This window comes from Ptychodera flava, chromosome 13, assembly GCF_041260155.1.
Source record: "Ptychodera flava strain L36383 chromosome 13, AS_Pfla_20210202, whole genome shotgun sequence".
Taxonomy (NCBI): domain Eukaryota; kingdom Metazoa; phylum Hemichordata; class Enteropneusta; family Ptychoderidae; genus Ptychodera; species Ptychodera flava.
This window is the reverse complement of record NC_091940.1, coordinates 32,441,281-32,457,602: the sequence shown is the minus strand read 5'-3', so window position 1 is coordinate 32,457,602 and position 16,322 is coordinate 32,441,281. Positions and strand designations below refer to the sequence as shown.

The 16,322-nt window shown below is 37.3% G+C and overlaps 1 protein-coding gene across 1 annotated transcript; it reads left to right on the top strand.

The window, feature by feature from the left end:
- The first annotated feature begins 4,672 nt into the window (after positions 1-4,672).
- Positions 4,673-15,369, top strand: LOC139148191 (monomeric sarcosine oxidase-like). The gene is made up of 8 exons (XM_070719502.1): positions 4,673-4,912; positions 7,522-7,591; positions 8,815-9,009; positions 9,553-9,769; positions 11,724-11,890; positions 12,304-12,490; positions 12,784-12,917; positions 15,009-15,369. The coding sequence occupies exons 1-8, from the start codon at positions 4,807-4,809 to the stop codon at positions 15,166-15,168; spliced, it is 1,236 nt and encodes a 411-aa protein (XP_070575603.1). The 5' UTR covers positions 4,673-4,806; the 3' UTR covers positions 15,169-15,369.
- The last annotated feature ends 953 nt before the right edge of the window (positions 15,370-16,322 follow it).

Sequence of the window (16,322 nt, the reverse complement as noted above, 5' to 3'; positions counted from 1 at the left end):
GAACCCATGAACGACACTATTGTAGTTGTTGAAAAGTAACTATGTAGCCGAAACAATGTGTGAGAGTAAGCTGTAATCAAAGTTATGGCATGATTCATGATCCTTAGTCATTCATGGCGATATATACAGTGTCATGCATTTCCAGTACATCTAGTCATTCTACAAATTTATCATCCTCTTCTTAAACAGTTTTGTCATGAGTAAAAGGGTTGCCACAGTTATAGCTTCCTTGTGCATGGAAGATTAATTTGACAGCAGACACAACTGGTGACTTGTAGAGAGAAAGCAAACTCCACACATCGTTCATATCTCATAGCTGTTTGAATTTTGTGTATGTTATGTTTGGCTGTTTTGTGTAAACTGTTGATTTGCCATGGCGAGACGTACCCTCAATTTACGTATCCTGCCCTGAACCCGCACTGGAGTGGAAAGACTACTGTGATACTGCGATCCTTTGATGCTACCTTTCGAGAATAGAGTTGTCTTCATAAGTCGCTTAAAATTCATTTTCGGTTGTGAAACGTGTGCACTACTTTACCACGTTGTTTCACTGACGTTAAGTTTGTTCAAGTAAGGAAGCTAGAATGTCTACCGTTTCGGTCTGGTTGTGTTTGTGGATGCTCATGTAAAATCGGAGATCGAGCTGTTGAACGTTTTGTTTGGCATAGGTGTAACGTTCATATTTCTGTTTCATATGTATGTGATTAGGCTACGTTCACAAATAATGGTGGTGAGGGGTGGATGAATTCGGGGTGGAATCGAAATTTTGAGGGATAGTAGAGGAGCACTTGAAAGTTTTGATCTGCCTATAGGGGACCTGAAAATGTTTTGGTTCCCTTTTACTTTTTGCGATTCCAAGGTTTCGAAGGCAATTCAATGAAAATCGAATAACAATTAAATGTCATCCGATTGTTCTAAAGTTAGAATAATCAAACAAGATCTAGAATTACTTTTACTTTTTATTTTTACTCCATTACTTTACTTTTATCTCGAAAAAAATCTTGTGTTTTGTATCGTATTGTTGTGGCATAATTGTTCTAATTTATCGTAATGTTTCGCCTTTAAGAAATCATTGAATGTTGCCGTTTGATTGCATGAACTGCAATCTGTTATCTGATGGTTTTGTGTGTGTGTTCTTAAGTCGAGAATGTTAATTTGTTGCATCGATGACCTTCACAGATAATGAGGTCTAAAGATGTGATTTTTTGAGAAGAGCTTTCGAAAATTCTAGAGTAGGATGTATTTTTTATGTTTGATATGAATTTATTAAGCTCGTGTTGGGCTCCGATGAAAATCATACATTGTCTCTGAATCTCAGTTCGAGCGATATTTGTTCTGTGTGTTGCTGAATTATTCTTATTTTGTATATATTTTATTCTTATTTTGCATAATGTGGGCATTATTCGTATTTACTGCACAATTTATGAATATTAAAAATATGTCAAGATATTCGCGATTTAAATAAAAATATTAAATAAGAATATTTTAGATACGTGTTTGGAATTCATAGTTCTATTCTACATGCCAATACCTTTGATTTGATATATCACTCGATAGTTTAAAAGCAAGTGAAGAGTACATAACAATGGATTTTTATAATTTTATATCAGACTCATGCAAATTAGGTACCCGTGTGCATTATGCAAATTAAAGAATTACGGCTCTATTTGGCAGCTGCATATCGTCAATTTTCGTGAAGCAGAGGTAATAGGCATTCAAGCGACGTATGATGTATGACGTATGACGTAGTTGTATGTGTTAAAATTATTAAAATATCGTTATTCAAAAGGGGAAAATATATTTTTCGATATAATTATGAAAAATTTCAATAAAATCATTTCAGTATCTCTTTTGGTATCTATTTTGTATTCTACATGCAAATACCTTTCATTTGATATATCACTCGATAGTTTAAAGTATGCTTACAGTAGTTAATAAATTCCTAATTTTATATCACATTTCTGTAATTTGCGTACCCATGTGAATTATGCAAATTAGGAGCCATGGCCGTACTTGACAGCTCAACATTGTCAATTTTCTTGAAGTAGAGATAATAAGCTTTCAAATGACGTATGATGTGGCTGTATGATGTGGCTGTATGTATTAAAATTTTTAAAATATTGTTACTCAAAAGAGGAAAATATTTTTCAATATAAATATGAAAATATTTCAGTGAAATCAATTTAAATATCTCTTTGGATATCAAAGTTGTATTCTACATGCAAATACCTTTCATTTGATATACCACTCGATAGTTTAAAAGTATGTTTAGAGTAGTTAACAGTAAATTTCTGATTTTACATCACATTTATGCAAATTGGGTACCCGTGTAAATTATGCAAATTAAGGGCTATTGTCCTACTTGACAGCTCAATATTGTCCATTTTTATAAAGTAGAGATAATAAGCTTTCAAATGACGTATGATGTGGCTGTATGATGTGGCTGCATGTGTTATAATTTTTAAAATATTGTTATTCAAAAGAGGAAAATAATGTTTTCACAATAAATATGGAAATATTTCAGTGAAATCAATTTAGATATCTCTTTGGATATTCATATTGTATTCTCCATGCAAATACCTTTCATTTGATATATCACTCGATAGTTTAAAAGTATGTTTAGAGTAGTTAACAATGAAATTTCTAATTTTATATCGCATTTATGCAAATTGGATACCCGTGTGAATTATGCAAATAAGGGGGCTATGGCCCTACTTGGCAGCTCCACATCGTCAATTTTCTTGAAGTAGAGATAATAAGCTTTCAAATGACGTAGGATGTGGCCGTATGTAAGGTGGGTACATTAAGTGTGAAAAATAGGTGAGTCTGCCGCTCGCCTATTAGTATCGTGATAAGCTTAAGATCGGGAGCGAAAAATATGTAAGTGTAAACATGTACTTTGCCTATATGATGTCGGAATAAAACAACAAACACAGGAGTAATAACCCCGGGAGTAATAATCAGTAACATTCGAGGTTTACCAGTTAATACAATTTACCAATAAATGTAATTTTATCAAGTCGAAGGAACAAATAGAAAATGACAATAACAAAAGAGTCATCTTGAACCACTATTTAGTGGTGGTACCCAGTGCCCTGAACGGGTTAGCATACCCATCTAACTTAAACATCCTGAAACATGCCAAATATGTGAACATTGACCCTTGACCCAAAGTGACAACTTCAGTTGACTTGTTTGCGTTAAAGCTGGGACTGACATCGCTCATCATATATAACAAACAGACTTGACATATTTCGATACTGCATCTCTGTATCTTCTCGATATCTACCAGAAGTTTTTAAATAATTTAACTTGTCTACTTTAACTTGTCTACTCCTTGCCTCACCATTTCTTATTTTGTGCTAATAAGCTGTGTCGCACCAAAGGGAAGCCAGGAAAAAACAAAACACAAGCATACAAACAAACAAACAAATTTACAAAAAATATACAAACATACAAACAAGCATACAAATACATAAATAAATAATAACAAATATATAGACAAACATAAATATAGATAAATAAACAAACGAACAAACAAAGATGCAACATCATAGAAAGTTGAATAAGTAACAAACATACAAATAAAACAAATAAACAAACAAATTTATACGCACTCGAACACACACACACACACACACACACACACATATATATGTATATATATATATATATATATATATATATATATATATATATATATTAGGCCTATATATAATTGGGGTTTTTCCATAGTTTTCCCCGAGACTCCAATGAAATCTTAAGCTTTGTTTTGGTAAAATTCCAATATCATATTTGTACAAACATACTCTTCTAATATTCTAGTGAAATACATACTAGTATTAATACATGCCATATCGAATGTCGCGTGCCCTATAGGATAGTACGGTAATTATTGATGACATAGTCATCATTTGACTGAAAGGAACCCTGAACTAAATTAAACTTGATAATTTCGGGTTTAAAAATATTCAAATCACATGTTTGCCGCAGAAAATCTGGGTTTTTTTTTAGAAAACTTATGCGTTAAATGTCGATCAACCGCATAAATGTAATTGAAATAGGGCCTACATCAATGCGCTATTCGTTGATGATTTGGCTATGGAAATAAAACATGATTGTCATTTGCAAATTAGCCTAAAAATTTGAAGTGAAAATTTGCAAGTGATGCATGTTATAAAGACGTTAAAGCCCAATTGTCAAATACATAAATGCACAGATACAGCTATAACTTTGTATGGGAAGTAACGTGTTCATAGTTGCCCATAGACTCCACTGTGTGGTGAAATGACACTTTTCGGTGAAATTCCGAAATCAAGTTCCTTCTACACAAACGCACTTGAACATACATAGTGGCTAATTTAATATTTTTAAAGCCTTTACTAGCGTCTTTTGCGTGTGGAACAAATTGCACAGAGACCTAAAGTTTATCTTTATTTAACATAATTTTATAGCGCAAAATTTGTAATTTTGCTTTAAAAAAAGGAAATCTGTGAATTTTTCTTTATTTGCGAAAGTTCCTTGTCTAAACCCCCTCCCCTTCTTTCGAATGCTTTGCGATAAAGTCTGACCCAAGTTGTAGCAGGATATAGGCCTATTTCAACTACTTTGTGTACTATTTTTACGGCACAATTAGGCTATTCATTCGGTGACATGCATAATAGAAATACATAAAAGACAGTTAGTTGGAAAATCAACATACAATGTACTGTACAGCGACCTTCGGGGCGTGACCCATATCTAAGGAATAAAACGTGCTGCTGCTTTGGTCTGATGCCCAGTCTGATGTTAGAAAGTTGAGTGAGCATGACGGCGAGCCCTAGCAAACCTCAGTACTTCGAGTACATCGTTGTCGGCTGCGGTGGAATCGGCAGCGGTACCGTGTATTGGTTGTCAAAACGTGCCGGTACAAGTGAGTATGGATTGTGAGTGACCGACTTCCAAGGAAAGGAATCGTAGGAATGGGGAGACAAGGAAGGAGATCCGGAGACGGGCAGACGTCTCGCTACTGTCCAAAGGGAGTACGCATTCCTAGCAAGTGACCACAGTCACCTGTGTTCTATTCCACTCTGCGCCTATGCGTCCCGTAGACGTGTGTGTACATAGATATGCTCTTCTTCTCAAGCATTATGTGCGCACGTCTATTGGGCACGGCGCAGAGCGGATTTTTAGAAAACACGTGACTGTGCCAGGGACTGGTAGTGTTGGGTTCACAATATAGTCATGCACACAATCATTATTTGTTTTTGTTCGCAGTTTTACAATTTCGTGTCAAAATAATATCAACCGCCTGAGTTTACAGCGTTAGCGCACAGCAATCTTGAGGCTTAACAGTTGATCTGTCCATACAATATACATATAGTGCTGGCATACAACAGCACATCGCTTTGCATGTAATTGCGTGTCGGTGAAAAAAAGAATCATAGAACCGTATATACATGTAGAGTTGGATGTAATCACTGTAGCCCCGGGGCCGTGTGCTTGCTGCTTTAGCGTTGATGTTGTTGCGTCGATCAGAGCAGCTATATAGGCCTACACACTGAGGGAGTCATCATTATTTACGGCCTGGGGGGATCGGAGGAATATCATCGGAAACTGAAATTTCGAGTAACCCCCTTGCCAACCATGGTGAATTATAGTGACCCCCTCTCTAACACAGAAATTTTGACTAACCCCCCCCCCCGCCCTCTTAGAAAAGTTAAATATCAATACATTTATTTGTAAAATTTACAGAAATAGAGCAATAGTAGGCCTAAAGACCTTTCGAATCCTGGTGTACCCTACTAGAATATCGTCCCGTCGGTTATCTCATGACGGTTGACAAAGGTGAAACCAACAAAATAGGAAATATAGATATAAAAGTTCATGCTATAACCAGTATCCAACTATATAGTAGTGTTTAATTTGGATGGATATCATGACAGGATTTTCAATAGGATATCTGCAGTGGTAGAATTTGAAAGTACAGGGGGAGAACAACCAAGAGGAAAGTGTCAGAGGGGTGTCCCCTCTCTTTCATGGAAAATTTTGAGAAATTCGTGTGTGCAATTGTGCAGTCTGGTGCAATCTGAGAGGTGTTTTCAATTTGATTTTTACAAAGTAAACTGTTAGAACATCCCAGGGGAGAACACGAAAGGGGGTATCCCCTTTGGCATCGAAAATTTTGAGAAATGGATGTGTGCAATGGTGCAATCTGAGAGATATTTCAATTTTTTTTCACCATAATTGAGTACCCCCTGCTTTCTCTCAACATTTTGAGCAGCCCCCCTTGTAGCTTTCAATTTTTGAGTGACCTCCTCAGATTTCTCCGACCCCCGTGCCATAGATAATGATGGCTCCCTAAGATACGCCGAACGTAGTAGGAGCAGATTCTTTCAGATATCGAGTTTCGTTTTTATCTCCCGTTCGAAAACACAAGGGCTCATGTTGCCCTGTTGTCTATCTATCATCCATTAACACAATGCCTCAAAAACCGCTGATCGAATTTAACTGAAAAGTGATATTACATGTGTAATTATCGAGTATGCAAAATTGAAATAAAGTTTAGATTCCGATCATGCCGCACTTTTATTTGAGTAGGCTACTTCTCAACATTTTCTCTCGATAACTTTCGGGCTGTGACTTTATAATATCTGCCAAAATTTCAAGTTCAGAATGCATATTTTGTGTTCATCCATAGAAAAAGTGCATCTCTTCCATATATGTATGAAAGAGGATAACAATACACTTGCAATACTGTGAACTCAAATAGCTAACACGACACGCAAAGTGAAAAAGCAGCGATCCTAATCTTTCTGCCAATCATCAAACGTATGGAAAACACGTCAACCAAAGTGCTGCTGAAGCGTTCAGTTGGGCCATTCTGTGGGGCAATAGGTTGAAGTCTTAGGTTCTGAAGTGAAATATTGACAAGTTTTTTGTACTCCCTGCGATTAAAAAAAATATTTGATAACTGAACAAAACTCGAGGACTTCTATTCATCTTGGCTCTGTTGCCTTTTTCACCATGTTACACATAACTGAGAGAGGTTTTTGTCTTACGCCATTTCTATTTCATAGACTTTATTTCAAACACAAGATTCGTACACCCTCTCATGACTGTGCGTCTTCTCAATACTGTTTCTTGGGTCCTTCGACAGTTGTGGCTGTTTAACTGTACACTGAAGGCACGGTTTCAATCATACAACGAAACTTTGTTAAACAAAGAGGGAATTTATCGATGATCAAAAATAGATATGACATAGTCATCACGAGTAGAATATATGTGTGTTCATACATTTTCAAAACAGCTAATGTTAGAAATGACTAGTTTGATGATTGTAAATATAACATGAACATCAATTGTTTGTCCGACATGCAGGTGAAGGTCGAATGCGCCCCGGGGACAAATATTCGGTCTAAAACTTTTACGATACGTCCTTGGTCTCTATGCCAGATAATGAGACGAAGTCAGAGTGACGTGAATGTTCCCTTTGTCTGGGCACGATAACCTTAAAAAATATGCAATGGTTTATATTTGTAGACGTTCTTGGCCTTGAGCAGTTCAAACTTGGACACGATAATGGCGGCTCACAAGACCACTCTCGTATCATGTAAGTTACCCCTCTTTACCACGAGTATGTACACAGTCGGTATGGTCGGTGTCCTTAAATGGGCAAAGTCGGCCATTTTTCATGAATTTTATTTGCTAAGCGATACTACTCATATTGTTTGACATGTTGAAAGATACTGAATAAATGGGTGAATGCATATATTCGACCCCGGTTTTAGACAAATTAAATGAAACCATCGCGAAAATGAATTAATGGTCATGACCATTAACTGTTTTCGCGATGGTTTCATGTATCGTCACGGTGTCGAAAACTGGGTTCAAATATATTCATGGTCACCCATTCATTCAGTATCTTTCAACATGTCAAACAATATGAGTAGTATCTCGTAGCAAACAAAATTCATGAAAAATGGCCGACTTTGTCCCTTTAAGGAAATAAGTGCCTAGCTACAACTTACTTTTGTTGGACTCAGTATCGTTGTCGCCTTGTTTAAGTTCGTGATGAGGACTGATTCAAGGTTACTTCGAAGCCATCTTGATTGTGCGCCAAGTGTTGTTTAGGCGGCACATTCTGAACGAAATCTAGTCAGTTTGAAATAAGAAAGAGTTTCGGAAGCAACGACTGTAAATACATGCTCCATTATGCTACAAGTGTTGATTGTAAACAGAGATCGGTCTGTGTAAATATCAACACCTGCCATTTATACATAGGTGATTGACCTCATTCATAATGAATGAAATAGCGAAAATTTTATTTTTCAACATAGAGTTAAAATAGAGATGGTGGCCCATTTTGAATTTCAAATATCGGTAAATCTGAGGTAATTTGTCTCTCTAGTACAATAATTTGCACGGTGACCCCCGATTTTTATTTTTGATTTTGAAAGTGAATATAGTTGAAAGATTACTTGAGGAAAATTTGAGCAAAAGTTTAAGTCTTTCACTTTCGAGGCGCATTTAAGGCAAAATTAATTGACCGACGAACGTGTTTCAATTGCTGAGGCACATGACTCTGTATTGACTACAAAAATAATTTACATTTAGTAAGACAATTAGAATGGTTTGCCATTTATATCATAAATATTACTGTAATTAAAGCTTAGGTAAATGTTCTTTTCGATATAATTTGTAACAGTTTTTTCTTCATATTTCGAGAAAATAATCCCCTTCGAGCTTCATGTACTTGGACACTAGTACTGTTCTGTGATTCATAGATGTTGTCAGAAACATGCTCTAACCAATCAAGTACGTGTTCCCTCGCAGACGTTTGCTGTACCACGACGAATGCTACACCAAACTGGTTCGGGAAACCTTCACTACATTCGAAGAAGTCGAAAAGGAATCTGGGATACAATTAGTGTACAGATGTGGCGGTGTTGACCTCGGTCACATTTCGGTTCCTGAGTGTGTACAATCAATCGAAGACTATGCAGCTGCTATGGACAAACAGGACCTCCCGTACGTAACCATAACTGGGGTTGAAACATTGGGGGGGGGGGGGGGGGGAAGGGGTAACCCAACCTTTCAACTCAAACATTAATTTTTAATTGAGCGTCGGGTATCTTCGGAGGCGCTCGGAACTAATGCTGAATTTGTTGCAAGAAGAACGACATCAAAATCAAAATCAGTTTCGCGCAGCCTTTTGAATGTAATTATAATTGTGAAGCTGACCCGACTTTTCCTGACGTGTGAAGCTTTAAACTGTTGCCCTTACTGTTTTCCCCTACATGAAGTGGGTACCTATCTTTTCATTTATGACATGGAAAAAACCGTCACAAACCTTGTTATCAAACAAAAGAAACCAATAAATGGATGTAGCTGAGGGACCGTAATTCTTACGCGCATTTTAACACAATTTATAACGTTTCTTTTAGCTAAAAATGGTCTTCCGATAACAAAGCCTTTATAAAAAGAGAATCAAAACAGGTATTTTCGAGAATTTTTTAGAAAGAGTTAGAACTAATAATTACGAGTAAATATTCTATATTTATACTTAAATAGATACGAGCGTTTGACTGGAGATCAGATAAGAGAGCGTTTCCCTCAGTTTAACACGGGGCCTGACATCATTGGTCTGTATCAAAAAGATTCTGGCTTGGTGGATGCTGCCATGGCGAACGCCACACACATACAGTTGGCCAGAAAGCATGGCGCCACCATAGTCGAGAATTGCAAAGTATTGAAACTGGACAAGGATACAGATGGTGTTCATGCACTGGTTTGTATTCCGGTTATTTGTCTGATTTTCTGATGTTACCAAGTCACAATCTGACAAACAGCACTATTGCGAGTTACTTGACTTAGCATCGACCAATGAAGCAAAGAATATGAGCACTGCCCTACGAAAAAAGAGTTAACATTTATGGAATACCTTTAGGCCGCGTTCAAAAAAGTGGTGGGGGGGAGGGGGCTGGAGGAATTCAGGGGGGGGGGATTCGAAAATTTTGGGGTAGTCGAGTGGGGGGACTTGAAAGTTTTGCTCTGCCTATAGGGGGGGGGGACCTGAAAATATTTTGACTCCCAACATTTTGATGTCGTCCAATGGTTCTAATGTTAGTAATAATTAAACAAAATCTAGAACTGTTTTGTCATATTTTATGTCTTTAATCTCTAAAAAGTCTAAAAATGTATGAATGCCATTAAAGTTTCATAGAACAAGTTGGCCTTGTAATGGGGTATGAGCTACAACTGTTGATAATTTGTTCAATATTTCTATGCAATGTATCAAACACAGTTTCTTGGTGTCTTCCTACAGCATGCTGCTGAAAAACACAATATTCAGTTGGTCAACAAAGCCCGTTTGTCTAAATATTGGTGATAATTGAATGATGCAAATGCACGGTACACGTAGGCTGTGTTGGCAAGATGAATACTGGATAGCTCAACATTCTGTAGGGAGTAGAACAAGAACACAATTGTATAAACTGAACAAAAATATTGTCAAAATGAAAAGTTTACTACTGCCCTGCTACTACATACTGGCAGTGACAGTAATACATGTAGCTCTGACTCTGATGTAGTTTAAGAAGAGTTTCGGTCCTAGGACACTCAATTGACAGTGAAACAATTACACAAGATCCAGCCAGAGAGCAACACATAGAAGACTAGGGGACTAACAGTTACCATGAATTTTTGAATTCTGGCATATGAGAACAATCAAATATTAGAAAAAAAAAGATGGGGTCACCATACTTGATCTTATACAAATGTACGATGAAAAGCCAGTTTTTCTAAAATCACTTAAAATCAATATATAAAACCATTCATTTCAAGTTCATGCAGTGAATGAAATTTTCACATCTCATTGTACCAATCACACAAAAGTAAAACTCTGAACAGTAAAGACTGTAATTTAAATGGAAAAATGTGTGACCAAATGGAATATTTTATTTGTCATTAAATTTGCCATTATTATACCCAAAATTTCTGAGATTAAAACATTAATTTCCTGGAATATTTTAACCTTCCAGTAGTGTCAATTTTGTAAAAAAATTTATAAGTGGCATCTAAGTTGTATATGTCTTGTACTTTTGAAAAAAAAAATTAGGTAGGTCACTGTGCTCATTTTTTCACAATTTGGTTAAACGTAGCTAGGAATACACAATTTTCATACTCTCTCATGATTGTCATTTTGTGTGCTTTTCAGCTGGTGCCATTGAACTGGCAAGAGTTGGATAAACTCAAAGCGGCTTAGACTGAGAAATCCAAAAAGTTCACTGATGCACTTAAAAATGAATCAATTTAAGAACTTGCCCTAGGTATATGGCTCTACAACCTGCTGATAAGAGGTAGTGTTGAACATTTGCATGCAGAACGACACATTATATGTTTTTTTTTACTCTGCGTGCATTCCTAATAAATATGCGGCTATATGGTAATGTTGGGGGGGACTTGAAAATTTTTGAGGGTATTGAGGGGGGGGACTTGAAAATTTTTGAGGGTACTGAGGGGGGGGGATCTGAAAAAAATAAGATTTCAATCGCGATTCCTCCAGCCCCCCCTCACCATTTTTTTTGAACGCGGCCTTATTCTCTCTCTCTCTCTCTCTCTCTCTCTCTCTCTCTCTCTCTCTCTCTCTCTCTCTCTGAAAGCGAATGCGCCACAGACGCATATCGAGTCTGTAAGGTTATTTTACAGTCTGTCTTTGAACAAAGGTATCTGCTTCTCTTCAGGTTTACACAAATCAGGGCATATTTCGTTGTCGTCGCGTCATCATCACCGCTGGTGCTTGGATCAATCACGTGTTAGGATCTGTTGGTGTGCATATTCCATTGACAGTGACCCAGGAACAGGTCACGTATGTAGCCACACCAAATATGAAGGATTTCACAAAGGAGAAGTGAGTTTTATAGACAACCAAACAATCTGAGTAACTCTGTGGACATAACGTATATACATGAACGTCGGCTTCAAATTCTATCTGAAATCGTTCGTCAGAAAGCCGGCATAGTTAAACGATAACATTTTCATATGCAGATTTTGTCATTTCTTTCTGTTTTTGATGAAAAACGTATTCTTTCTCACATACCACTGTATTGATAACTAAATTATCATAGTTGATGGATGCATGCTTGATATTGAGTTCACAAAATTATTCAAATTTTCACTGCAAAAATTTGACATTACAAATGCTTCAACCATCAACTCAAAGCCGTCTGGCATCAATATTCCGCCCGACCACCTTCTGTGCTCACTACAAGAACTGCGTCGTGATTGGCTCTCATCAGTTGCTTTTCATTCGTTTTCTAACAGCTTCCCGTATTGGGTCTTTCACGATGCAAGGTATGACTTCTACGGTCTACCAATCCATGGCAACACTGGAACGAAAGTTGCAGCCGATGTTTCAGGGCCATCAGTAATGCCAGAAACCAGGAATTTTAAACCTGACCCAGTTGTAGAGAACCTTTGTCTCGAATTTTTGGAGAAATATTTTCCCAAGGTAAAACAAATACTGTAAGATTTCCGGTTTTCTTTTGACTGCTTCTAACGGAGACACCCTACCATGCAGTGTAGAAAAAAATATATATCAGATAGACAATTTTGAGAGAAAATCCACGACCTCATGTAAAGGTAATAGGTTTTCCCTTTTTTTCTTTATCGTTTATTTTATAGAAAAAGATCAAAATTACTTTACCACGATCGATTAATAATGCTCGTTGCTTCTCGAATAAACGTCACCAGACCACATGACTACGAGTTTCTTTTTACCGCTTATGTGTTTCCTTCCACCAGGCTGTAGGACCACTGCTGTATACCAAGACTTGTCTCTACGCAATGCCTCCCGACCGTCACTTTGTCGTCGACACGCTGGAAAAGAAAGGTTTCCCGCAAGTTATATTCTGTAACGGCGCTGGGCATGCATTCAAGTGGGTAACTTTCGTTTTCTGTCTAAACAACATGGATCTTATATTTGTTGAACACCTTTTAAAGAGCCACAGTCGTCACGCATGCGCATGTACGTTTTTCTCGGTCACAACTAGTAAACAAATCAAAATAGTGTGGTGTTCCCATTTATGCCATCAGAAACATCATATTTGCATCTTATGCTCTCAAATGTAAATCTGCAGGCTCTATCATGTAGCATGGGACCCATACGACTTTTGAGGGAGAGCTAACGACTGTGACTCTTTAAGCATGGCGATGGTAGCTCGTGATGATGTCCCTTCTGTGCTGAGCTATCAGTAAATGGTAGTTGTAGTACGAGGTCGTTAACGGGATAGCTGCCACTTTTTGGGTCTCAGTCTGGTAAAAGTATGAAACGCGGAGATGGTCATATTGTTTATGAAACTGTCATGTGCAATTTTTATGAGTAATCCGTCATCACTATTTTATTCATTGTGCGATGTTATTTTTCCTAGGCCGGGGTCTACTTCTGATATTTACTGAACTGTTCAATTCATTTTGTGCAAATGTAAAGTATGTCTCAGACCAGTTTAAATATTGTGTGTATTTGTTTGCTTCTCATTTTAGCCCAATACTCAAGCTTTCCTCAATTTCATGCAAACTTTGATCTACTTCGGCACATCGGCAAGGTGTACCCTTAGGCCAACTTGTGGTAATTTTGTGTATTGACACTTCCGCGTATTAGTTAATTATCATTCCCAGATGTTAACTTCATGAATATTTTAATTTTCTCCACGGCATTGCTCAACAAGCTGCGAACACTTCATTTGTATGGGTATAACAAGAGCAGATAATGTCTTTGTCTAAAACTGTACTTATTATCCCGGACACATTGTTTGTGTAAAACAATACTGATAACTGAAATGGAGAATTACACTGGTATGTAGATAAGAATGGACAGTGAAATTGATCTAAATGTTGCCATACTTGTGTAATTGGTTTGTAAAGTTGTTCCAAAACTTGCCACGGAAGTTGCACTGACTTGTTATAACTGCGGTGAAAATCAAAGAGCTTTTATGGACCCATAATAAACACACACCAGGGAGTACACTTTGCAGTGCACTTCACATACACAGACTCATATTACATTCCTTATATACCGCTGTTTTGAGTTACATTGTATCACAGCCAAGTCAGAGTCTAGTTGTCATTAGACTCTCGTTGCCTTTGCATTTTATGAAGTTCTTTGGCAAAAAAAAAAATCACGATCACAGGTAAAGAGGTGAACATACGCCAGAAGTAGTAAGTGAGAAAGTTGTCGAAATGTACGGCGATAGAAATTCAGGAAATCTTTACCCTACACACACAGACACTAATCAGTGTCTACTTTATTGCTTTATATCAACAATTACAGCAGAAGCCTACTGTGCAACAACACTATCATCTGTCTTTAGTTTGCCGCAACTCAACTTAAGTTACAGATCCTGTAGTAAATTTTGAAACAACTTTACAAACCAATTACACAAGTTTGACAACATTTAGATCAATTTCACTGTCCATTCTTATCTGCATACGACAGTAATTATAGACTTGTCCGGTTAACTGTCCAGTGTCGATAGCAAGCAACATGGTTCAAACAATAGGCACGGGAGATGAGGGAATTTCAAAGCACCACCACACTTAATGCATCCGACTTTCATCAGATGCGCAACGTCATCGCCGTACAGTTTACATTGCATCTTGTGTTAACTACCTCTACAGTTATGACAGGAAAGTAAAATAAAACGTGACGAAACTATCCTCCTCTAGATCCTTGAAAAGTATTTCGTACTCTTTGATAATAATGTTCAAGTGATGATATAAAATTCTTAATCCTTTGGTACTGCTTTACCAATCGACCGGTGTGTTTTCACAGTTCTTTGGAACTGAAGTACTAGAAACTAAAGTTGAATGTTTTAAAAATGTAGAAAACTTTTCCTGTCGAATGCCTGCAAGAGCAGTTTCATTTGATGAAGCAAGTTGCAGTTGGATCGTGAAAACGGATAATTCGAATCGTTTCAGTTTGTTGTTCCATAAATAGGAAATTATGTATGGTTTTTATTTCCGTATTTCAGATTTTCCTGTTTGCTTGGCAAGATCCTGAGTCAGATGGCGATCGATGGAAAGACGGAATATCCCATTGAATCGTTTACGATGGATCGCAAGTCTCTCACCGATCCTAATTTCAAACCGAAATTTCGTCTCAAAGCCGAAACGACAAAGGCAAAGTTATGAACTAAAGAATTCTAAGAGCCACCAATGAGCGTAATTTTTGGTACATACTCGTGGTTTTTCAAATTGAAATCTAAGAAACACAATGTGCAACGTCTTTAGGTGTCCCATATTGCAATGTACTCTGATATAGTGATACCATCGAGAATTTCTCAGTGATGGAATAAATCGATATGCAGTAACGCTTGCATTATCGACCATTCACTCATTTGTTTCACTATCGATTCGATTGCTATATATAATTTCACTAGAAGATTATTTCTTCCAACATCGATATACTTTATTAATCGTATTTCACACCGTGAACTATAAAACCTTGAAGGAAACGTACATAATTTATAGGTAGAAGAAACACAGCTTTTTGTCTCACATGTCAAGACATATAGCTTATCTTTCAAACAGACCATGAGTCCAAGCTGTTAGTATAACACTGTTCACATATTGACTGGCTATGAGGGTAACAGCATATGTTTGTTGCCAGAGGGCCTGACAGTTGCCCTAAAACTGTGTTTCACGAGGCCCTAGGCAGAGGGACAAAGACTGGTTTGGGCGACTCTCAGGCCCTAGGGACACAAGTGTATGCTTTAACCCGAATATGGCCAGTCCACATGTTTTGTAACACACCTCATCCGCTATTCTCGCCGAAAAATCGAGAAGTTCCTTTAATAGCTATCACCACTCGTCTCAGTCGCATACGACACTTCATCTTCTTTACTAGTTCTAGAATGTGCGCATGCGTAGAAGGCCCTGTCATATTTCCCAGTCAACAGTTGTTCCGAACTGTTAACAGTTTTAGATATTGTTAACCGGTATGAACGTCAAAATGACTCATGTCACGTGACCATAGAATAACGATTTGCAACAGAGCGTGTGTGACAATACACAATAATACATAATACGCGTCAAGTCTTACGTTACTATATGTAATAAACAGTTATACGTAAAGTGTCATATATTTTCTGGTGTAGACAAAGAAAGCGTCACAGCTATTTTCCATGTTCTGTCTCTGAGCGAGTCTAGGTGGTATGTATGGAACATAAATATGTCACGTTTCCCGTTCTTTATGTACCTCTCCCGATATCAACTTTTTTCCTTAAGCTTGGTGAACAGGACGAAAAGAATACCAAACAGGGTAGGAGAGGTGATGAGATAATCTC

Bases quoted from the DNA above. Each gene is read 5' to 3' on its own strand.
- LOC139148191 (XM_070719502.1), top strand. From the start codon at position 4,807: ATGACGGCGAGCCCTAGCAAACCTCAGTACTTCGAGTACATCGTTGTC. The intron at 4,913-7,521 runs GTGAGTATGGAT...TTATATTTGTAG, and splicing joins GTCAAAACGTGCCGGTACAA to ACGTTCTTGGCCTTGAGCAG. The intron at 9,010-9,552 runs GTACGTAACCAT...ATACTTAAATAG, and splicing joins ATGGACAAACAGGACCTCCC to ATACGAGCGTTTGACTGGAG.